A 23,927-nucleotide genomic window follows, 5' to 3' on the forward strand; every position below is an offset into this window, starting at 1 on the left:
ACTAATTAACTTACTCAAAAATTAATGCCATATTTGAAATCAGTGGGAGAAAAGCAGCAAGACTAACAAGTTTCACAGAGTTTACTTAAAAATTAAAAGAAATAGTTTTAAGAGCCATGTCCCCCCTTAAACCCTGCCTGCCGTACAAAGGCATCATAAGCTCCAGGCTGTTACTATTGAAACCGGAGAGCTCAAAATTTCAGAGCACTTTCACTTACCTGTAGGCCTACAGGCAATGGCCAAAAGCAAAATTCATACCACTTGTCTAGGAAACTCCATGTGCACTCCACAATCGGGGAAAAAAAAAGCTTGACTTTCGCTAGAAAAATGACACGTTTATGGGGCTGTAAAAACAGCTGTTGGTTGGCACTAAAATAAAGGACCATTTGTGTCTGCTTTAAAGAGAGTTTGAATATATACTTTGTGGTTTTCCGAAACTAATCACGAGCTGCAATAAAGCGAATGATGCTGCGAAGCAAGCTCTACTAATGGTTTGTTTAAGTTGTGTTGCCAGCGTCTAGCCAAACATGGCCTTATCATCCTGTACTCAATGTGAAGCGTTTGCTTGTTATTTCTGGCATAACAGCATGCCTGCCAGTTTTAAGGGGGAAGAAATTGGTGTACGTTTTTCAAGCCTTTCACAATGCATGCTTCATTATCCCAAAATAAAGGAAAAGGAAGAACAAGTGACAGATTTCTGACGGTGCAAGTAGAGAAAATAAACAGGCACTTCCTTTGACGATGTATGACGATATGAATTTTGGATGATACGGATATTTTTCACTACCCCGAGTGACTTGAACATCGAGGTCCTCCTTTATCCGCTTTTATTGTACAGAGCTGGTCATTAGTGATGTTATTAACAACTGAAAATTCCTGTGCCCGTCCTCGAATCGAAATCACACAGGATCGGCACAGTGGACACCACGTGCTGCCCCCTACTCTGGGTCTTCACAATCGCAATAATGGATGATGGGCAATTCATTGCCTGCTGTGTAGCTGCCACTCCTATAGGTACAAGCTCGCTGCAAACACAATGTCCCTTTTGACGAGCTTCACGGCTGGAAAAGAACAAAGCATGGCGTGAGCCGCAGACCAGAAACAACAACACGCTTGGTATTATGTTCCCGACACAGTGTGGAATCATCAACTGCACTCACAATGCTCCTCTCAAGGGGGATTATACTCCAACAAATGCAGTTAAACCTGGATTAACGAAGTTGACAAGAATTCGCTATTTTTCGTTACATCCAGGTCTTTGTTACAAGCAGGTTTTGAGCTAAGGCTTGCGTGAATGAAGCAGAAATGAAACTGAAATGCTATTAATCGGTGATGATGTAGCTCTTAAGGATTTATTTCAGTGAAAAACTGTGTGATTTTCGACTGCTGCTTTCCCACGAGCTTAGGCACTACACTGCACTCCAAAGAAGCGAGGTGACTTACCCCCCCATTCACAAACATAACTTAAGTATCACTTATGCCTTTTGACACTTTTCGGTGCCTTAACCCATTTCAAGGGCTAAACTTATCGCGAACTTGATGCTCTTTTCCACACCCACAATTGTTGGGAAGGTGCTAGCTAGGTAGTGTACCACCGGGCAGCGATGTTCTTTTTTTTTCGCCGGCGGAGACGGCATTTAAAATTGCGAGCTTGTCTTGTAAAGACAAAACTTTTCGTTTTCTGGCAGCACAACTCACCACCGACGAATCGACACCGCAGATAGCAGTGGTGACTCGCGACTACACGTCGACAGGCAGGCCTTGCATCAAACCGACAAACCGACACCACACTGGCACTTGGAAACGCACCGTAGTTTGTGGTGGCGGCGAAGATCCCTAAACTTGTGCCTTTCTCCAACCGATTTTTCAGAAAAAAAGTGCAAACAACAATGGCTTATCAGCGTAGCGAATTCGTTACATCAAGGTTAACGGTACATAGAGGTCGCGAACACATGGGTTTCAATGGGGCTGGCAAAGGGGAACTGAAAAGCTTCGTTACATCCAGGTTTAACTGTACAGTGACACTGATTGCACAGTGCTAAATGACTAGAATAATGTGTCACTTTTAGTGATGAGTGCTATGGGTCCTGACAAGGGGGCACTGAATGCTTCACAAAAAAGCGGGTAAAAGCGTACACCAATTCTAAAGAATTACTGCAGCATAGAATAAAACAAAAACTCATTTTGTTTCTTTATTACTAAGATAGGTAGCTGCACAAAACAAATTAATTTTGCTTCTTTATTACTAAGACAGCTAGCTGCACATGATGACTGTCGATGGCCTCGCACCAGCATCTTTTGCTCTAGCTGCACTAAATCTTTCAAGGGCCTCTATGAAAGCATTTCTGCAACTGTCTGCCACGTCATTTGCTACAAACCTAACGTGGATGGCTCATTAAAAATATTTATTATTCTCTGACGGCGCATTGTAACGGCCCTTTTCCATGACACGAACGGTGTCCACAGAGGTGAACCGACTCATTCGCATGCTACTGCTTCATCTGTTCTACCACACAGCCTAGGCCTAACCATTTTTGCAATCAAACACGATTTGGATTGTATGATGCCTTTATTTTTAATGTGTTGCACCGATAAACCTTGACGGCCGCTTGCTCTGTTGGCGGTCAACAAGCACAAGGCTGGCCTTTCACGCAAAGCCACCAATCATGTGACTAGGAAAGACTCACAGCAGCGTCATCTTCGGCAACGCAAAAAGCACACCCAAAACCAGTGGAAATTTCAAGTGCATATGTACAGACTGGGGTATTGGAAAGGATCCGATGCGGAATACAAGACAAGCTCCTATGTGTTCTAAACAAACACATGTTTCCTACATAAAAAAAAAAATGACTCTATGGCTGCATTATCTTCGTTCCACCCAGAACCAAAACAAATATGAAATCCAGGCTGACAACACGCAACATTTCGGATCTGTCCAGCCCTGAATGAAAGTGCACTCAAATGCTGTCATGCTTGCCGCGTCACACAAAGCTTGCCTGCGTGGGCACCACTGCAGTCATTAAAGCTCGGTCAGCATAGAATGGCACAACTATGCCTCGTGGCACCCAATACTACAGAACCACGAAGCAGACATTCCCCAGTCCTCACACATCTTTGACCAAAAGCCAAGAAACCACACTCAGACAAATTCAAGGAGGCACTTTTCCCCACCTCATCCGTATGCATTTACTCTTTCCTACACAGTACTCTGATAAGTGTAAATTCTGCCACGAACCAGGAACTCTGACACACATATTATTTGACTGCACAAAAAACTCGGACCTTCCGCCCCTGAACCTGTCCCCTTCCCCTGAGCAGTGGGAGACACTGCTGTCCAGCTGTCGACCTGAGGACCAGCTCCTGCTTGTGACCAGGGCTACGGCAGCCTGAACAGCGCATGGGCTCCTGGACTGAAGAAGCACTCTCGCATCATTGCGTAATAAAGTTGTCTCTCTCCCCGTACAATAGCTTGTAGGGATAGGCACAACTACCCCTACAAGCTACTGTGCAGGGATAGTTGTGCCAGCGTAATGACACAGTTGCTCGGTGCCACGCTGCTGTCCCTTCATGCCCTGCTAAATATCTTTGCTCGAGTGCACTGTTACTAAAGCCAGCATTATAAAAATTTTGATCTCCTTGGATGAAATGATAGGTAATTTCCGAAGCATATTCCCCGATTTTTTCCGCTCAAAATTCTGCGAGAATTTCCAGCTTCCCTGGTTGGCAGGCCCCCTGGTTTACCCTTCACGCCATAAGGCGGGAGACCTGCGGTAATTAAAACTTCAGGTGTACCCAATAGGAAAACGGCAGTCTGCCCAATTTTTCGAAAACTTGAAACTGGAGCGACACGACATTCCGAACGAAGAACATTAGCCTGGCCACGCAAGCTTTCCGTGCCTGGACCCGTGGCATGCCACCTGCTCTTACTGCCATCCACACGATGGCGACTTACCTTCAGCGAATTTGTTTTCCAGCTCCGTGTTTCCTATGCACTTGGCAGCCTGGATCATCTGCCTCAACAGCTCCTCCAGTCTCCTCATGCACCTGATTATGCTTCCTGAAAGGGCAGAACAAGCACTGTTGTTAGTTGCAGAACGTGTGCCTTATGACAGGTGCACCAACACGGAGGGGAAAAAATCTGCTCCTTACGTTGCAAATTCGTCGACATTTGCCAAGTACATGCCTCCCTTTGCTTTCCCGCTCGCCCCTCATGCTGTTCCTCTCCAGTCTCGTTCCTCCCAAGATAACACCCTAGAGGTTTGCTCAAGTCAACTGAAATTTACCGCGTTCTACTGCTGCAAGTCGGGTGTCTCGATGCCAGCACTGCCATACAGCAGAGACGCATGTGAATCAAGGCACCCCACTACAACGTTTATAGAACCATGTTGCCCTACTCCACAAGCGTTCCAAGCGGAACGTGGAACCTGTCTGGAACCTGTCGTTGCTATTGTAGTTTGATTTCTTAAATGCCGCAAGGAGCTATAGTAGCGCGGGCAACAGCAGGCGACGGTTTTCTGCAGTTGATGTAGTAATTCATTTGCTATTACAAAAACAAAGCATCCACAAATTTTTTAATGAAGGAACACTGCAAATATTACTCATATACTGATTTTCTGCCTTATATTTACGTAATGTCGTGTTCTTGTTCAACAATGTTGACAAGTATGAACATTGACACTGGATTTAGACGTATAGATTTGGCTGTGGGTATATAAGACTATATAAGGCTGGGATAAATTGGTCGCAGTTAGCACAGGACTGGGGTAATTGGAGATTAATGGGAGAGGCCTTTGCCCTGCAGTGGGCGTAGATAGGCTGGTGGTGATGATGATGATATAAGACTATTGCACAGCTTCTGTTTCACTTTGGCCGGGTGGCTGAACCGAGTCACAGACAGACAGACAGACAGACCAAAATTTCTGCGTTTAAATAGCCCAAAAAAGACTATCATCTTTAAAATTATCAGGTGTGTGGTCAGCAGAAACTTTGAATACTTCGTGAAAACAGTTTCATTTCCATCTGAACCCACTCTGTATGTTCCTTTTTTTTCTGGGTGGGGAGGGCATGCATGGAGAGGGCTTAACTTCCCCCAAAATGTCGCGGCTGTGCAAAAAAGACTAACACGCACAAACCTTGCATAAAACAAGCCTGTGCTAAACACGGGGTGGACCGTATCATTCGAAATATAGGTCGAGATTTTTTTACGAAAAAATTTGCCAAAGAGTCACCCCTCGTCTTGTATACCGGTCACTGGCACAATGTTAGTTGTCATCTGGCAACCAGGCAGCCCATCGGGCCCATCAAAACTGCAGAGGCACCATAGTTATCGACATCAATCGGACGCGCCGCCATGTTTTTTTGCTGCTTCTCTCGCTGTCAGTGAGCATGTGCGTGCTATTTTCCTCTTACTCAAGATAATTTCAGGCACTTGGCACCAGTTCAACACAGCATTCAAAAGACGCATCATATAGCACAGTCGAACCTCATTATAACAAAGTAGTATTGGGGCAGTAAATTAGTTTGTTATATCCTATATTCGTTATAACCGTACAGGTAAAAACCGGCTCTAATAAATTGGCAATTTGGCTCGCGCAACAGTCCTAGATAAAAAACACATTGTTCTAGGCTTCGAACCCACTATAAACGAGGTAGTGTCTGTCTCCTCGTCTGTCTCCTCCTTATCTGTCTCCTCGTGGCCTTTCAAACTAAACAGACCGGAACAAGAGAACATGAAATCACAACAGAACAAAGTTCGTTCGGCAAAACAGGCCTGCGTTCTGATTTACTTGAAGGAGGATGTGGCCTCCGCCTGGTGGCTTTTCACAGCCTGAGCGGAATGAAGTTTTCCACAGTGTCCACTCAATAAAGAGCCTTAAGCTACTAAAGAACGGTTTTTTTGTCTCACTTTCTAAAATTTTGCATTTATTATGCTTGCTGTCGAGTTTTGAGCCTCGCGGGAACCAAATGTTTCTTCGTTATAACCGATATCGCGCGGCTCTCGAGGATTTGGTTTCATTATTAAAAGAATAGGTGTCATTGAAATGAAGCGTGACCAAATTAACTTCGTATTTAGTAGTTCGCTATATGCGATAATTCGCTGAATCAGTGTTCACTATAACGAGGTTCGACTGTATGCCCAAGCCGACAGCAACATGTCCCACTAGCACCAGTTCAGGGCCAGTGCGAAGAGTGGACACCACTGGCGTGAGCAGAGAGTGCAGCTCTCGGTATGGAACGCTAAGAAGACCTCGTTATGTGGGCACCGTGCTCTGCCCTTGGAACTGCAGGACAAGGTGGCGACTTTTATTCGCGAAAATCGTGCGCCGTCTCTATGAATATGGGGTCGGCGACAACCCCAAGAGAACAGCTGGCCGCCTGCACAGACAGTCTCTCGGGAAGGGCTGCACATGGGTGTCCCATGCCCAGTGCTCGCTTCCAGATTACAAGGTCTCGTGAGTGTTTAAGTACTCCATAAGCAATTCCCTGGACTGCACCAGGGACGGCCTGCTGTGTGGAAGCAGCGAGGCAGAAGCAGTCGTCTAACAAGATCTCAGACAGTTATAATGGGGAACCTCAGACAAAAACAAGTGCTTATAGCCCCAATAAAATGATATGTATCTAATTTTTTCCCTCATATCTCAGTCGCAAGTAAGGGGGTCGACCTGCATTCTGAATTATACTGTATGCTAGCTGAACAGGAACACCACCTGCACGCGAAATATAAAGACTGAAGTTTCAAAAGGACGACGAATGGGGCTTGTTGGTACTACATCATTTATTACTATGACAACATAAACAACGGGATGAGGTGCAATTATTAAAGACGATAGTCTTTCTTGGGCTACTTAAACGCAGAAATTTTGGTCTGTCTGTCTGTCTGTGACTTCATTCAGCCACCCGGCCAAAGTGGAACAGAAGCTGCGCAGTAGTCTTATATACCCACAGCCAAATCTAAACGTCAAAGTCCGGTGGCAATGTTCATACTTGTCAACATTGTTGAACAAGAACAAGACATTACGCAAACATGAGGCAGCAAATCAATACATAAGTTATATTTGCAGTGTTCCTTTATTAAAAAATTCATGGATGCTTGGTTTTTGCAATAGTAAATGAAATACTACATCAACAACAGAAACTCGTCACCTCCTGTTGCCAGCACTACCTCCTGGAGGCATTATGAAATCAAATGGCAATAGCAATGAAAAGTTCCACTAGATGGGATCCACGTTCCACTTGGAACGCTCGTGGAGTAGGGGAACGTGGTTCTGTAAATGTTGTAATAGGGCGCCTCGATTCACGTGCGTCTCCGCCGTATCGCAGCGCTGGCATCATTGAGGCATCTGACTTGGAGCAGTGGAAAGCGGGAAATCTAAATTGACTTGAGCAAACCTCACGTGTCTTATCTTGGGAGGAATGAGACAGGAAAGGAACAGCATGAGAGGTGAGTGGGAAAGAGAAGAGAAGCCGTTACTTGGCACCGACACCAGTCGACTATCGTCTTTTGGCGACATTTGCAACGAAAGGAGCAGACACACGGCCATTTTTTATCTCGCCTGTTTCTGATACTGTTTTTATACCATTCTTTTTTTTTTGTTTCTGTCACAACAAATCTAAGAGATTTTTAATTAAAAAAACGCTTGAACTCTTGGTTCTGTACTTCTGCTCTGCCTCAAAACTGCCTAAGGTTTCCTTTGCAATGAATAGGGTTGACATGTAAGAGCAATGACACCAGTTTTACTCGTTAAATAAAACTTCGGCAACAAGAGCTGCAAGTGGCTTCAAAGATAGGGCAACGGCAAAAGATCAACATGAGCACAAAGAAAGAAAAAAAGAAAACGAGCCAGGGTTTGCATTCGATATGTTTTGCACACCAAAGTTTTCTTACCCTTTATCAGCCCTTTGACAAAGTGGCTGGTTATATTGTGGCAGGAGAAAAGTGCAAGAGATACCCACACAAAAAAGTTAGACGACACAATGAAACTGAAAGTTGGTACTACAGTAGAATCTCGATGATACGAATCTCGTGGGACTGCGAAAAATATTTGTATCATCTGAAATCCGTATGAACAAACACAAACCAAAAAATTGAGCACTAAAAAGAAGTTGTCGTTTAGGCATTTCTTTTCTTACTTTCGCGCGAAGAAATTCGTGATTTTTTTTACTTTTTCCTAACCTTCATGTCACTGAGCAGTCCTTGCTGGAGTGCATAAAACTTCACACCTGTCTCCTCACTCGCGGTGCCCAAGCTCACTACATGCCAAACAGTCAAGGAGTGAACCGCATGGCGCGTTTTTGCATGTGATTCGTGCGTGTCGGTGTTGCACGTGCTATCTTTTCACGCCCGCACCGACAATCCCGCGCCCACAGCAGCTTCTGCCTAGGTTGTGCACGGAAGTGGAAGGAGCCTGATGACTTGTGCCGATGGGGAGGCGCGCAGTTTCTTAGCGGTCGAGACAGCCGGCTGGTTCCGCCGGAGATGTTTAGGCTTAGCACCCCGGCAGATATTTCATGGGCGCTTTCACTAGCGGAGCGGATGTTTTGTAGTACCGTTTTCGCTCAGATTACCAGCTCTTTCATTGCAGAAGCAACTTAATTCGTGTGCGCCTTGAGCGGCATTTTAAAGAGCGTTTAGAAGTGGTCGCTCGAGCCCCCCGCACCACTTCGCAGCAGCAGAAGCCGCCGCCATGCTGCTGCCGCCCGCCGGGCCGTGCGCAGCGTGTGGGTGGTTTCGCAGTGGTGTCAGCACACCTGTGGCATGCGCAGCGTGCTTACACGTGCAGAAAACAACAGCCCGGCTGTTCCTGGAGAAAGGGTGACAAAGAGAGGAAAGAGAGCCCATACGTCGCCGTTGCTGCTCGCTCGTTCGTATCGCAGCCCGTTCGTATCATCCGCTGGACCGCGCAGGTCTGTTTGTAACAGCCAAAATTGCGCCCATAGCAAACAATGTAATTTCACCCAGACCTCTCAGAAATTCGTATCACCCCAAATCGTATCATGGAAATTCCACTGTATACGAATGTTGCAGGAAGTAGAGAGGCCCCACATCAAAAGAGCACGAATGTCAGTCACTTTTTGCTACATTCAAAAACAGCCGAAAGTGGCCGAGGTCTGCGCACACAGTGGAAGGTGACCTGCAAAGCCACTTGCCTTCGAAGACGTCCGTCATGCGGCAGACCTGCGCGAAGGTGGAGCCCTTGCTCCAGGCGTAGATGACGTCCATCAGGTGAGGCTTGAAGGAGTTCACGTAGGTGTCCTCGTCAATGCACAGCTTGGCATCCTTGGTCACCCGCGCTATTCTCCGCGCTATGTCCTGCACCGGCGAGACCAACAACGCTCACACTGGCACTGGAGTAGTGGGTCGGATGTTTGCACAGGAGGTCGGCAAGCGCTGGCTGAACAAAATGCACAAGCATTGAGCTTGAGCGCCGAGACCATGCCTCCCTATTGACCTCTGCCATACCGATGCAGGAAGAGGCTAAAAGATGCGTACTGTATTTACTCGAATCTAACACAGACCTGTTTTTCACGATCCAAAGAAGAAAAAATGCTACGTCCTCGATTGTAACGCGCACTAGACTTTCATTATTTAATACAAAAATTCACCTTTTCTCACTTGGAACAAGCAAGGTTTATTCCAAAGGTGGCACGAAATGAAATGTGCTAGTTATTGCTAGCAAGACAGTCAACACGACTACGGTCCGGGGCAGCGACGCAGCTCTGTCGTTAAGGGGCTCTGAACCGCTCATTGCTGCTGCACGTACTCCACCAGTGGGCCTTCTATTCGGGGATATCGCCCCCTCTTTGGTCCGCTGAACCCTTGCCGTGTCACGCTGCTGGCTAAAACTTTCTCTTTCAGTTTGCGCCAACCCTGCAAAAAAACTCCAGAACACTGAACGCACGTGACGTGGGCCAATTTCCATCGCGTTCCGCGCTCAACATTGCTTTATTCTTAATTGCAGCATCGTGGTGAACCTGCCGTGTCTTCGCAGTGGGAAATTCCATGGTGGAAAGAACAGAGGAACGCAAAAAAATACCACGTAGACAACAAAGGCAAACATGTGCCGACTACGTAGCGCTGGCTACGCGTATGGTCCCTAGGGACCATACTATGCGTTCAGTAGTCAAGCAGCCATCTTGAAATATCAATGGCGATACGGCGCCGCAGTTTTGAGTAGTACTCGATTGTAAAGCACATGTGATTTTGGGACCTATTTTTCCAGAAAAAAGGGGCGCGTTAGATTCGAGTAAATACGGTACATATGCAGTTGCAACTTCGATACAAACTTTGTAGCGTCAGCGGAAACAAGAGCTCATACCACTATGGTTACCACCAATTCTTCACGGGCAGCACCTTGAATGGTCACTGCCATACGTTCATAGCTATAATTACACATTTGAAAGCAGACATTTTGAAATGAAACTACACATACCCAAGAAGACTGATACGTGTTGGGACATAATGCAAGTCTTTTTGCCACTTTGGGATAAGTCTTGTGGCGGGTCTGGCCTCATTCAGCTAAGCTCGAAGCCCAACACTTTGTCCCCGCTATTTATCCGAAGGTGCTTTGACACTGCATTTGACTGGAGGGGTGGCTCCTCCTACCCTGAGCATCGGCCAATCACGACACTGAAATCAAAGCACTCAGGCTGCTGAGATGAATACAAGCGTCCTGAAAGGCACTACAGATTCAGCTTTTGCAACAGGTGCATCGTGCTGGAAGTCACCGAGCCAAACCAAGACCCTGTCACAACGGGTGCAAACGTCGGAATGTGGACTTGTAGACATACATGCACAGCAGTGGCAATGCAAGGCATGCCTGCACTGCCAAATGTGAATAGAGGGAGCATAGAGGGAACATAAGAGCTGTATGTCCATGACAACAATGAAAAAGTTGGCAGAGATCTGCAGCATAGAGTTTCATGCAAAGATATACTAGAGCCAGGGTTCACACAGAATTTAGGGACAAGAATTCAAGGACTTTCAAGGCCCTTCCAAGGCATTTTCAAGGGTGCAAAGGAAAATGTGTACTAACATTTCACTAGTGTTTTCACACACTGAACATTTGCTTCTTGACATCTCAAAAAATGACCTCAAGAAAAATCTCTTTGGAACAGCTCCACCCTTTGGAAATGGACAAGTTTATGCCCCCCTCCAGTAATACTGAGGGAGCTTTACAAAAGCCATGCCATCTTGAACTTCTTTGAGCTCTGCAAATGTTCTTAATACACAGTCTCGGGTAGCGAGGAACATAACTTCATTCCCCTTGCCATTTGCCATTCTCATCCCCCGAATTTTTGTGTTCATTAAAGGAGCCATGAAGACAAAATACAAGTTGGGTTTATTAGAAAGACTGCTTAGTCCCGATAACAATGATACCAATATCATCGTAATCTTCAAACAACTAACGGAGATATTGAAGAAAACGTGTGAAGCAGTCGCGACCCCCTAGCCAATTTCCCGCAACTTTTCTATGACGTCACGGAACCTTGTTTGTGCGATTGGCGGCCGCCTAACTGACCTGTCGCGTCGACACATGACTGGACGTCTGTAATGGGGCCTCTAGTTTCATTTGACCGCATCGCGTGAATGCTAACGACCAGTTAACGCCCTGAAAATTATGTTTTATTGTTGGCCCGTATGACATCATTCTTGCTCATAACATGTCACTGTGGCACAAAATTTGAAAGTTTTTATATACAGTCTACGCTCGTTACAGCGGATCCGGCAACAACGGACTTTCGGTTACAACAGACCATTTCTGTTGGTTTGTCTGGTACCCATGCATTTTAAATGGAGTCCACTCCGCTCACAACGGACCCGGCTAGAGCAGACTATTGGCTACAACAGACTAAATTTTAGGCGAAAATTGTTTCGACTGAACGTTTATAGCGGACTTCTGCGGGGCTGGCGCCCGGTGTGCTTTTTCGTTTATTTTGGCAAGAAAACTATTATGTCTGGCAACATTGCTGGCAGCCGGGTCGTTGGCGCAGCCAAGCCAAGCCAGTGGCTTTTTTTTTTTTGTGCGACCAGCGGCATGAGCGGCAGGGTAGCTGATTTCACTGTCGGATAAATTAAGCGTAATTAACGCTGTTGAACACGAGGAAAAACAGGCTGACATCGCCAGAAGTACAGGCCTGTCTAAGCACAGTGTCCGCTGTACCGTCAAGAACAAGGCCGCTGCCGATAAACGCGACTCCGGTGAGATTGAAAACAGGGCAACCGAATACTCGAAGTGGTGCACTCGGAGGCGAGTCTGCCCTCGTCAGTTTTTTTATGTAATAAAAAACTCGGGTTCAGTGAAGTTCGGCTTTTATTATTCCCACGCATGCATCGTTCCCGTTCCGTTCGGTGAAAAAGGTAAGAAATGCCTCAAGTAGGGGTTGTTCCCCATCCATTGTGTGCAATCTGCCGGTAACCGTGCGCAGTCCAACTGGTCTAACTTTCGATTTTACAGCTGACCGTCATCAGATTATTTCATTACATCTGTTTCAATGACCAGAATAAAATCGCTAAAAATGTGGAATCTGCCTTGAGGGAACGTCAGGCAGCGATCCGATTCGTTTGACGAACGGTTTCCGGAAAACCTGCCTCGTCGCGAGGGGATTTAAAAGAGCCTAGCTAATGCTGATGGGCACGACTGATGTTTTATAGCTGGTTTATAATTGCGCATAGTTATATTCTTGCGTTAATTGCTCAGCTCATTTTGCGTCTTTACACGCTTGACCACATGCGCTAGGCCTTTTCGAAGTGCCGGTGCTAAGTTTTGAAAACGGTGTTTACGCGATTCTTTGCCCTCGCGCGAACACTGTGCAGAGGTGCTGCAGCCGTGTAGAAAGAACAAAGCGTATGTACTATGCATGCAATATCGGTCAAAGTACCCACTGTAGGGCTCATAGCCCCCCCCCCTCCCCTCCCCGTCGGATACTGCATACGTCGGCTACAGCGGACGTTTTTTTCCGGATTCAGAGGGTCCGTTGTAACGGGCGTAGACTGTACTTCTTGCTTTTTTTTTCATTAAAAAAACATCTTTTGTGGCTGTAATGGAGCTGAGTGAGATACTGAATCCTAGTTCTTGCAAATTAAACGAAGTTGTATTTTCTCTTCATGGCTCCTTTAAGGGTGGGGTGGAGGCGACTATACTCCACTGGGGTGGGGCATTGACGACTATACTGGCTCTGCCCACCATCATACCCATCAAAATAAAATATTCTAGTAAAGCCTACGAGCTAGATTCAATGTGTTCTCACATTCAGAGTTTTGCTTGTCTGTGCTCATTTTTATTTCACCCTGGAGTGTCAGCACCATTTGTTTTCGAAACGTAGTGGGGCACAGCTATGGCAGCGCACAGCATTCCGTACATGATGCAGCGTGCCTAGGTACTGGAGCCAGATTTCCCTCCAGTACACTAGAATGAAACTCTATGATGTGATCAACTCGAGTGATATCCCTGTGCAATGCCAGAGGTATAGAGAGATTCTACACTGAGCGTTTCAGTAAAGCAGTATGGCTGCACTGATGCATTACTATGACAATGAACAGTTCAGAAAAGAGTACAGTAAAATCTCGTTACTACGAACTTAAAATTAACGAATTTTTCACATTTACGAATTTTTAAAAAATCCCGCCAAAATGTAAAATGTAAAAAAATTTTCAGTACTACGAATTTCAGAATACCAAATATTTCAGAATAACATACGCAATTTATTTTCACGATCACTAAAAGTCTTCGTTACTACGATGTTCTGTTGAACTTTCAGCACCAAATTTTCAAAGCTTGCACCTACCACCAGCTGCACCAACTCTATGCGTGGGGAAAGCCCTCTGAACGAGCACAGTCGCAGTGGCATCGCCATCATCGTGAGCACCGTGGGGTGCCATCTGCCGTCTTGATTAAATGCATAGTAGGCCTAGCGTGCTGGCGTTACGGCGTCACCATCACCACGTTGAAGGCTATCATCAAGAGCGGCAAAGTTATCGGCATTTTCGGTGCGAGTTTTCCTTGCTGACAATGAGTTCTCCTGGCCCCAGCGTTAAACAGGAGTGACGACACTTCAGCTCCAACAAAAAGTGGACATTCTGATGGAGCTCAGTGCGGGGAACAAGCAAGTAGACTCACTCACGGAGCTCACCACCTAAGACATCGTCCACAAAGTGCCCGAGATGAGGACGACGCCAACACTATGTCTAGCTTGGAGGCTCTAGATTCTATCGAGAAGATCCGCTCACTCCTCGAGCGCTGCGAAGACTTTCCCGATGCCGTTCTCAAGAAAGTCGACGATGTGGAGGCATTCGTCTGGCAGCGCGTGTTGGCTACTCGCCAGAAGAAGATCACCGATTTTTTCAAGAAATAAATCGTGTGTGGTGAGGCTCTGTAAGGCGTTTCTTTTTTGTTGTTGTTGTTGTTGTTGTTATTTATGCATCAACACAAGTACCCACAGCAAAGGTACGCAGTTTTTGATGTTATGTTACATTACTGTCACAGAAATAATTGCTTTTCAGTACTGTGATATTTCAGAATAACGAAGTAAATTCGACGGTCCCGCGAAGTTCGTTGTAACGAGATTTTACTGTACTACCTTGACACACTAGTAAGGCAAAGCATAGCCGTGGACAAAAGTGAGGATCAGTATGTCTTCTGGCGTACAAAACATATGCGCACATGCAAGTCTAGTCCAACAAAATAAGGCTAGTTTGCAAGTCAGGAATCAATTCCAACCAGAGAAAACGGGGCGACAGCTCCCCATTTCCGCTCACTGCCAACTGAAAGGTGGCTGCACCAACCTGCATCTGCCGCAGCGGGCCCGAGAGTTCCTCCGTCAGGTTGGGCATCTCGTTGGACTTCTCCTGGAAGACCAGGCAGCCCAACAGGGCAGTGGCCTGGTGCACGTTTAGGTCGTTGAACGTGTTGTTGAAGATCATCTCCGTGACAAGCAGCTCATCCGCACTGCGCAGTGAGACCGAAGTGACGGGAACCGTCACAAACGTTGCACGGCCCAGGCTTGTTATGCAATGTTGAATGACAAATTTAGCCGACTTTCCGACGGACGTTTTTCGAGTGCGTAGTAGCGTCCAGTAGAAATGTTGGCTCCCTGCAATCATTGTGCAGTGTTAAGGAACAAATCTGTGGCTGTCTTCCTGCAGCGCACCACCAGAGCTCGAAGGTGCTGTTACACCTTGATATGACAAAGTCATTCAGATGGGCCCTTGGTTACGTTGCGCATAATCAATAAATTCACACCTAGCGTATACAAACAATAACAGTCGACTCGCCAACCCACAACAGCATTCTAATATCTGAACTGTAATCTTCATATTTTCCAACACTACGAACCCTGGCGAGTGCAATAACAGAATTGGTTTTTTGATCCACCGCTTGGAACTAATTTTACAGCTCATTAAACTTTGGTGGCACCAGTGGCAAGGAACCATTTTGAGTGCCCATTTCAAACACCGAAGTTTAATGAGCTGTAAAATTAGTTCCAAGCGGTGCATCGAAAAGCCCACCAGGGTTTATAGTATTGTAAATTATAAAGATTACAGTTCTGTGACTAACACTGTATTGTCTATTGTTCCGTCAAAAATGACTAATTATCTCTAATTATCTTCATAACTAATAGACTTACTCAAAAAGTAATACCATATCTAAAATAAGTGGGAAAAAACAGCACGCCTGACAAGTTTCCCAGACTTTACTTCACAATTAAAGGAAGCTGTTTTATAAGCCATGTTCCCCCATAAGCGCAGACCAGTGCTTCTCACATACAAGGTGCAGCAAGGGTAGATAAAGGATCCTGAGAGGCCTTCTTAGCTGGGACCTTGGTGTGCCATTGTAAATTTTATGTGTGAACCACATGGCGCATTTTTGCCTGTGATTCATGTGCGTCGGCGTTGCATACATGTTCTTTTAGGGGCGAAGCTCCTTAAGTCATGGGTCTGTCCATCCCTTGTGTCTCGTGGTACGTGACCACCGCATGCTTTCGGAGATGTCGCAAAGTGGGCCGCGTTGCACGCGCAAGAACCGGCTGCAACCGGCAGCGCAAACTCGGCACCGGGAGCGCGAGCTTGTCTGTGTTCGCCAACGGAGGCGCGAGCGCACGTGCACTGCGAGCGGGAGATCACGCAAGAGATCACGCCACGAACGCAGGCAGTCGTTCTCGGAGATCGAACGAGACGCAAGGACCTTTGCTCGTTTCCTCTCGTCTTGTTCGGGCACAAGTTCGCCCTAAATAAAAGTTCTTTCTTTACCGTTGTGTCCCATCCTACGTGACAAATTGTGGTGGAGGTGCGGGGTAGTCCTCGATGGCGCGGGGTCTTTCACCAGGTCTGGGCCTGGGAGCATTGACTCCGAAAATAAAAGTTGATTTGTACAATGTACGCACACAGTCTTACGTCTTTCTTAATGGTGTAATGGGCGAACTTTCACGGGAGAGTTACGGTTACCGATGATCTCCCCCTCTCGAGCTTCGCCCCACTTATCATTGATTCCGTGGATATGGCGTGATTTTTTTTGCCTCCACATGGGTGATTTCTGTGCCGGATGCTGCTTCTGCCTCAGATAGAAAATGACACGTGGCGTGCACCTCACGCCAGCAGTTCCGAAGCGCACGGGGCAGCCGGCTGGCCCACCAAGAGCTGGTTAGGCTTACCGCCACAGCAGACATTTGATGGGCGATTTCCCTGCGGCGCGGTTTTGTAGTGCCAATTCCGCCCCCAATGGCAGCTCCTTTCCCACACGAGCAACTCTGTTTGCGCCTTGAGTGGAATATTAAGGAGCGGTTAGAAGCAGTCACTGGCCTCACATGCACCACTTCGTGGCCCGTGCCGACGCCGCAGTATCCACGGCTGCGCCGAGAGCTCGTCGGGTCTGTGGCACGTTTCGGTGCGCAGAAACCACTCCATGCGGTTCACGCTTTAGACGCATGCAGTGGCTCAAGTTTCAGCGGGGCCGAAGCGGGCAGCAGCACAAGGGGGCCCACCTGCTGACTTCACAGGCCACCTTGCCCTTGATCTCCATGACGTCGGACGCGGTGCAGTAGCCCAGCCGGCGCAGCACCCGCTTGCGGCACTTGAGCTCGTCCATCTGCATCAGCGACTTGGCCTTCTTCAGCTCCGCTTTCACCTCCCGCATCGCCTCCACCACCTGGCGACCAGAACAAGGACAGCCGATTCGAACGAGACGGGGTGATATTCGAACGAGACGGGGTGATAGTGCCATGAAGCCTTTCTCCTCAACTTATTCACCACAAAACTAGCAACATAACTTGAGCCCACACTGCAACGAGCCCCAAGTAACACTATCCCTACTGCTGTACAATCAGCGGACCATTAGTTCAAAAAAATTTGAGGTTCATAAGTTTTTGCTTGCTAAAAAGTCGTGATAGTAGCTTACTGCCTTGATGACAGTGCTATAGTTGCTGCAGAGAAGCCAAAGTTCGGCACAGTACCGAAATTTTGGTAACTGATGGAAGGAAAAAAAAAAAGAGGAAAAAGAAAACCAAACGACTGCGAGAAGGAGGGGGCTGCATTGCTCTCCCAAAGCACATGAGTGGCACTTGCCAAAGTCATGCCTTTTTCCCTTTCTACTGCACTAATATTCACTCTCCCTGTTCTGCAATTGCCTCGTACTGCACACAGTGGAATCTCGATGATACGATTCTGGGTGATACGAATTTCGGGATGATACGAATTTCTGATAAGTCCGGGCAAAATTTGTTTGCAATGGGAAAAATTTCGGCTCTTACGAATGGACCTGCGCAGCTCAGTGGATAATACAAACGAGTCGGCGATGCGCCCGGCTGCCGAGCTAGCAAGCGACGGTGATGTACGAGCTCTCTACCCCCTCTTTGTCGCTTTTTCTCCAGGAATAGCCGGGCTGTTGTGTTCTACTCGCTAAAACCAGCAGCGCACTCTACAGGCGCGGTGATGCCGCCGCAAAACCACCCGCACGCTGCGCGGGGCGCGCCTGGCCACGGCAACATGGCGGCGATAAAATCGATTTTTGATGCACCACTTAGAACTAATTTTACAGCTCATTAAACTTTGGTGTTTGAAATGGGCACTCGAAATAGCTCCTTGCCACTGGTGCCACCAAAGTCTAATGAGCTGTAAAATTAGTTCCAAGCAGTGCATCAAAAAATTTATTCTCTTACTGCATCTACCACGGTTCGTAGTACAGTCAAACCCCGCCATAACGCAATCTCCAGTGGCAACGAAATATTTTCGCATCCCCGGTGAACATCCATAGACGCCCATGTATTTTATATGTCACGGCAACGAAACGTTTTTGGAAACTGATCCCGCGTTAACAAAATTCGCTGAAAGTTTGGTCGGCATTTTACCTACCCATCTGAGGTTAACTGTGTACGAAAAGTGCTCAAATGCATTGTTTTTCGGATTCAAAGTGCCTAAACTTCTGCCACAGCACGCTTGCATGGCCGCCGCCACATCTGTTTACAACAGAAGGCGCAGCCAGCGACCGAGAAGGCAGCCTCACAGCGGCACCACCAGGGGGCGACACATGGTGACTCAAGTCGCGGCTTTGGCTTGGGCTACGCTAGCCCGCTACCACTGAACAGCGGGCGTGCGTTTGTGGGCTGCGATCGGCATGTTTGCTCTCGGTAAGATGCCTTCGCCAGCCCAAAAGTGGAGGTTTTTATCACTACAAGATAAGGCAGCCATCATCGCCAAAATCAGTGGCCCAAGTGGAGGAACGAAGTGTAAAGAGAGGATAGCGCTGATGAGTTTGGAAACGCCTGCAGCTCGCTCAACCATTTTGAAAAGCAATGATCCCACCAGTTCTCAATGGCGCACGTGCGCAAAACCAAACCGTGACGGCTGTGGCCTTTCTGGACGTCAACAAAGCGGCGCTCACTTAGTTTTCTAAACAGTATTGGTGCAACGAGGTGCCACCCTGTCTAGCAAAGTTTGTAAACAGAAGAAGCTGGGCTTCGCTTGCATGATCGGACATACTCGGTGCCGAGGGCCAGGGCGAAAAACACGTGGAGAAGGTGAACCCGCGGAATGTTTTGGATGCATTTGACCCGATCTCGTCGTTTTTAGGCGCGCGCGACGACTAGCAATGAACCACTTGTACAGTGAGAGCTGAACTGCGACGTTGGGTGCAAGGTAAGGCTCACGAAGTAATATAACCGACTAAACTAAGGAAATAAATTTTTGGTTTGTGGCCGATTTTCCGGTCATTTATGTTTCATTCTCGCAGCAACGAAATTCCCGCAAAAGCGAATTTTCTGGCTTTCCCTGGTGCTTTCGTTATTGCGAGGTTCAACTGTACTGCAGAAAATGAAGATCACAGTTGTATGACTAACACTGTGCTGCCTATTGTTCTTTCATAAATGACTCATTACCTCTAATTATCTTGGGAACTAATTGAAGGACTCAAAAAATAATGGGACATTTGAAATCAGTGAAAAAAAAAAAAAGCAGCAAGACTGGCAAGTTTCACAGAGTTTGCTTCAAAATTGAGAAATTGCTTTAGCAGCTATGTCCCTCAAAGATCACACATGTTCACAACAAACCACCCTGTTTTTCCCCAAGGTGTATTGCGAGATGTGAATGGGCTAGAAGGCAGGCTGGATATATAACCGAGCAAGTGTTGAGACCTCCCCCAACAATCTTACCTTCATCTTCTTCTCATACTCCGAGTAGAGTTTGTGGCGATCCGGGCTTGAATGCAACGGGTGAGCATACATTCGACTTTCAAAGGCCTCGATTTTCTGCAGAACAGGAGAGAAAGGCACAAGGCTGATAAAGCAGACGAACTCGTCTTCACTGTTTGACACTGCGCTTGACCACATTAAAGGCCAACTGCACTCAAATTTCACCTCGACCAAATTTATTTTTAATGTGCAGTAAGTACCACCGAATCAGCTGGGTCACGAGTGGTAGCCCCGTTAAATGCCTCGTTAATCAGTCAGAAGCGTTTAAAAAAGCTCCGCCACAGACCACGCTGCACCTGCCGTCGGATCGCGTAAACAGCCATGACGCGCCTGTGACGCTCCAGCCGACGGGAGCTTCTTCCTCTGGCCAGCCATGCAGCTGGAGAACCGGTTGAGCTTTGCTGCGAATGCTTCACCCATTTGCTGCCCCGTGCGTGCGTAGAGCTTGTGCGCAGGCTTGCTCCCGAGCTGCTGACCATCCGGCCGTTCACTTGCCGGATGCGACATCACTTCAATGGACGCGCTCTCCTCGATTTCGGTTTCAAAATTGCCGATTTTCGCTGACCGCTTGCGACGTCCACACGCGTATTTCAGCTGTTGTATTTTGCATCTTGCTTTCTTTTTCAGCAGACTATATGAAAATAATGTTTTCAAGAGGTTTTTGAGTGCAGTTGGCCTTAAACTGCATCTTAGCAGGACAAAAGCATACAAAAAGCTAGCAAGCGCCACACATTCCCTCCACCTCAATCAAAGTTGCTAGCAACCTGTGAAGCTGGCCATGTTTGTTGGCTCTTCGAGGAATCTCTGAGAAAATATAAAAACTCACTCCATTAAAAGGACTGCCTTGTTGCAACTATAGTCAAGTTAATTTCAGTTCAAAATTTTAATCAAGTAAACTACAGAATAAGGAAAACGGAAAGAAAGGTGCCGACTCAGCCGCTACTTTCATGCGCATGACTTGTGAGACCGTAAGATTAATAAGCGCAACTGGCTGATGCTGACAAAAGCAAAAGCAAATTAAAACGGTACTGTGGTCTTGAACTTCAAAATTCACGCGTTGACCGCTGTATCGTTCATGCCTTCAAACATCAATAGTCACACCCTAACATTGGTGAGTATTCAAATCTTGTATAGGCATTGTGAATTGCTTTCGCCGGTACTGAAGCAATTCTTCTTTTTTATTGGTCAAAGCACTCTGTCATGGTGATGGCCGCCAACACAAGGTAAACCCATGAGCCACATGCTAATAGACTTCTTTCAACTCGTGTTTCACACGTTAGCAACGAACGAACCGAGAAAGTTATACTAAAAGCTAGAGAGGGAAAGGCTCTTTTTTTTTTCGACGCGTGTCGCCAAAAAAGTGCTTTATTTTTGGTAAAAAACCGGCCTAGTTTGGCACTGTCAGGGTTGTGTATTGATACTATGGCCCAAAAGCATATTTTCTGGAACAGGACACGTTACACCTATAAAAAAAAGGAAAAGAGAAAAAAAGAGCGCCAGTTACCAAAAATGGTGATACAAAAAAAAAAAAAAAAAACGCAAATTTCGTATCGATTTTTCCCCATCAAAGACCTTGTGTCTTCCCTTGTAGCGACCTCAAGGGCAACCTCTGCTTTCCAGCCCTGCTTGCGAGGACACCCACCTTGACAATTTCCTTCATGTTGTTGTCCTTGATTCCGAGGTCTTCGAATGGGTCAACAAGCGGCACTCCCTTGGAGAACCTCTCCTCCACTTCCTGTCAGAGAAAAAGAAGAAAAAGAAGAAAAAAAGCCGTCATTAGAAAGAGGAACTTCAAACTCCTGCCGACATTACCAACAAAAGGCACGTGATTTGAAACGCTGCACATTATGTGTTTGGTACTCTTTCCAACCCTCGTCGTAGGGCCGTGAACCTAATCTGCTAAACTGAAAACGGATTGATTTGCACATACTGCCATTGCAAAAAAAGATGTTCCGTTTCAAGAGGGACACTGGTCTTGAAGACATTTTTGTTATTTTTGAACCAATCTCCTTGAAATTTGCACAATAAGTGTGTTTTAACATACTCAGCACAAATATGCAGTCAGTTTTCATCTATATAGTCTCAGTTCAGAGTTTTGCAACATGTTATGTCATTCCATTTCGGGCAATTTTTTAATTATCTGCTTATGATATACTTGAATAATTCTTGTTCCTTTGTGCTCTCGAAGGACCAGGGAGTGCAACTATACCACAGCAGTAATTTTATCACTGTTTCTGCAATTGCTCTGAACATATGAAATGTCAGGTCATCAATGATCAATGTTTTCGTAAAACAAAATGCATAAAAAATTGTACTAGTACAAAGAAATTTTATATTTTTCTGGTTTTATTGCACTGCTCAGTTCTTAAGCTTTCGAATGCAGCAAGAATGACGCACATCTGACCAGTACATCCCAAGATATTGTACCCGACAGTTGACCTCATGGGAAAAAAACTGGTTTTGAAAAAACAAGGCACAAAGTTCGGAAATGCAGGGGAAAATGGCCATTTAGCCAACTTCAAACGGTGACAGCTTTGTAAATACCTATGTTACAGCTATAATATTTTGCAGGTACATTCTTTGGGACCTATAGACCGCAAATAAAATTAATACAGAAAATTGACTTTTTGGGAAATTTTTGGTACTCAAGACCAGTGTCCCCCCTTAACTGAATGCGAGACCCAGATACACAACGAACTTCTTGCCACGATGATCTGCAGAAAAAAAAGCAGCCACCTAGCAGAGAAAACCGGAATAGAGTTACTGTTTTTTCGCACGTATAACCCATGCCAAAAATGCGAAAATTTCATGGGCGACGTAAAGGTGCGGATTATATGCGAGGTATTTCCTTTGGTGCAGCTTCACCGTAATGCGCCTTGGAACGTGATGCCCATTGAGTAGTAATAGCGACTAAGCCACTGTTATCCCATTGACCGTGCTTATTTTGGACACACAGCTCAACAATATACCAACATGAAAAAATGTTTGCGGCAAGTCCTCCAGTTACGTAGTCAGCTAGGTAAGTTCTTTTGCATAAACAATGTGTAATGTTGCTTGAGTAGTAGCTTTGGTCCATCCCCTTATGTATATAATATGCGGGCAACACGCGGGGATATATATTTTTTATTCGTCGACGGAAAGTGGGGGTGCGAGTTATATGCAGGGGCGGGTTATACGCACGAAAATATGGTAACAAGTCGAGCCAAGCATGCCCTTTCTTTTCTTCCACGAGTTTTACAACCTTCCACCTGCATCAAGACCACCCGTGCTATCTTATCATGCGACCTCCGCTTTGAACACAAGTAATAAGAGGTCTTGCAGTTAGCAGGTAACAAGCCAGCCTTGAGAGCCGGAAGATAAGAGTACCAGATGCAGCTTCGTCCGACTCTTCTCTCTCCCTTTCTCTTTTCGATTTTTTCAGCCCAGCAATGTTTGAAGGGTGGGAGTGATAAACAAGCACACTGCATTTCTCACTCCAGCAGCAGAATGAGGTTTCTACAACGCAAACCTTTGTGAGACCCCACGCACAACTAGAGTGTGGTACCTTGATTGATTTGAAGACGGCTGCTCTGTTGTCGGCAGACTTGAGGTCCTGGTTGAAGTAAAGGCGGATGGTGCCAATCTTGCTGATGTTCTCAATGGGCACAGGAACCACCTGAGACGGGAGAGAGGATGGTACGGAGACCGTAACACTCAGGCTGGACTGATGGGGCGTGTAACAACGATGTGCACCAAGCTTCACTGGGCAACTCACCAAAGCAGTCTAAGTCTATTGAAAAAAACTAAGTAAATTAAACTCGGTTGATCCATGCACTCAAAAGAACACAGGTGTATTGCTGGTATGAAAGTCTGAAAATGCAGTAACTTTTCTCGGCTGTTTTACCATCATTTATGCACTCAATGGCTCACAGCTAGCACTAACCAGCATTATCAATTTCCACAGGGCTCACATGGTGTCAGTATCACATTTCAGTGACACTACATTTGCCTATGGAACATGTTGATTGACTTGTAGCATTACTAATGACTATCCCAGAAGTTTGTCATTAATAGCATCTCCTTCAATTTTATCCCATCTCCTCCAATATTTTAACCCATTTGCAAAATGAAAGTTTTTTTAGTGGCGAAGCCCCTTAGGGTCTCGGGCTGTCGGCGTCTCATGGCATCATTGTCGCCATCATCTCATGTAGTCACGTTACTAAAACACTGGGAAACTCATTTATGCCTCATGCTAGAACGTAGCATGTACT

The 23,927-nt window shown here is 46.3% G+C and overlaps 1 protein-coding gene across 2 annotated transcripts in view; it reads right to left on the minus strand.

Moving 5' to 3' along the window:
* Positions 1-810: 810 nt before the first annotated feature.
* The window catches only part of Mtr4 (exosome RNA helicase Mtr4), a 47,001-nt gene continuing 23,884 nt past the window's right edge, over positions 811-23,927 (minus strand). The window contains exons 19-26 of one of the 2 annotated variants that reach the window (XM_077693976.1): positions 23,222-23,332; positions 21,320-21,412; positions 19,639-19,734; positions 16,978-17,141; positions 14,783-14,945; positions 9,148-9,310; positions 3,953-4,057; positions 811-1,061 (exon numbers count right to left, since the gene is read on the minus strand). In XM_077693976.1, coding sequence (XP_077550102.1) covers positions 1,009-1,061; positions 3,953-4,057; positions 9,148-9,310; positions 14,783-14,945; positions 16,978-17,141; positions 19,639-19,734; positions 21,320-21,412; positions 23,222-23,332 — 948 coding nt within the window. In that variant the 3' untranslated portion in view covers positions 811-1,008. Of the gene's footprint in view, positions 1,062-3,952; positions 4,058-9,143; positions 9,311-14,782; positions 14,946-16,977; positions 17,142-19,638; positions 19,735-21,319; positions 21,413-23,221; positions 23,333-23,927 lie in introns of both variants that reach the window. The other variant, XM_077693977.1, reaches the window with a different exon arrangement.

Source organism: Haemaphysalis longicornis, unplaced genomic scaffold (assembly GCF_048455015.1).
Source record: "Haemaphysalis longicornis isolate Haplotype H1 unplaced genomic scaffold, Haemaphysalis longicornis Haplotype H1 scaffold_12, whole genome shotgun sequence".
Taxonomy (NCBI): Eukaryota; Metazoa; Arthropoda; class Arachnida; order Ixodida; family Ixodidae; genus Haemaphysalis; species Haemaphysalis longicornis.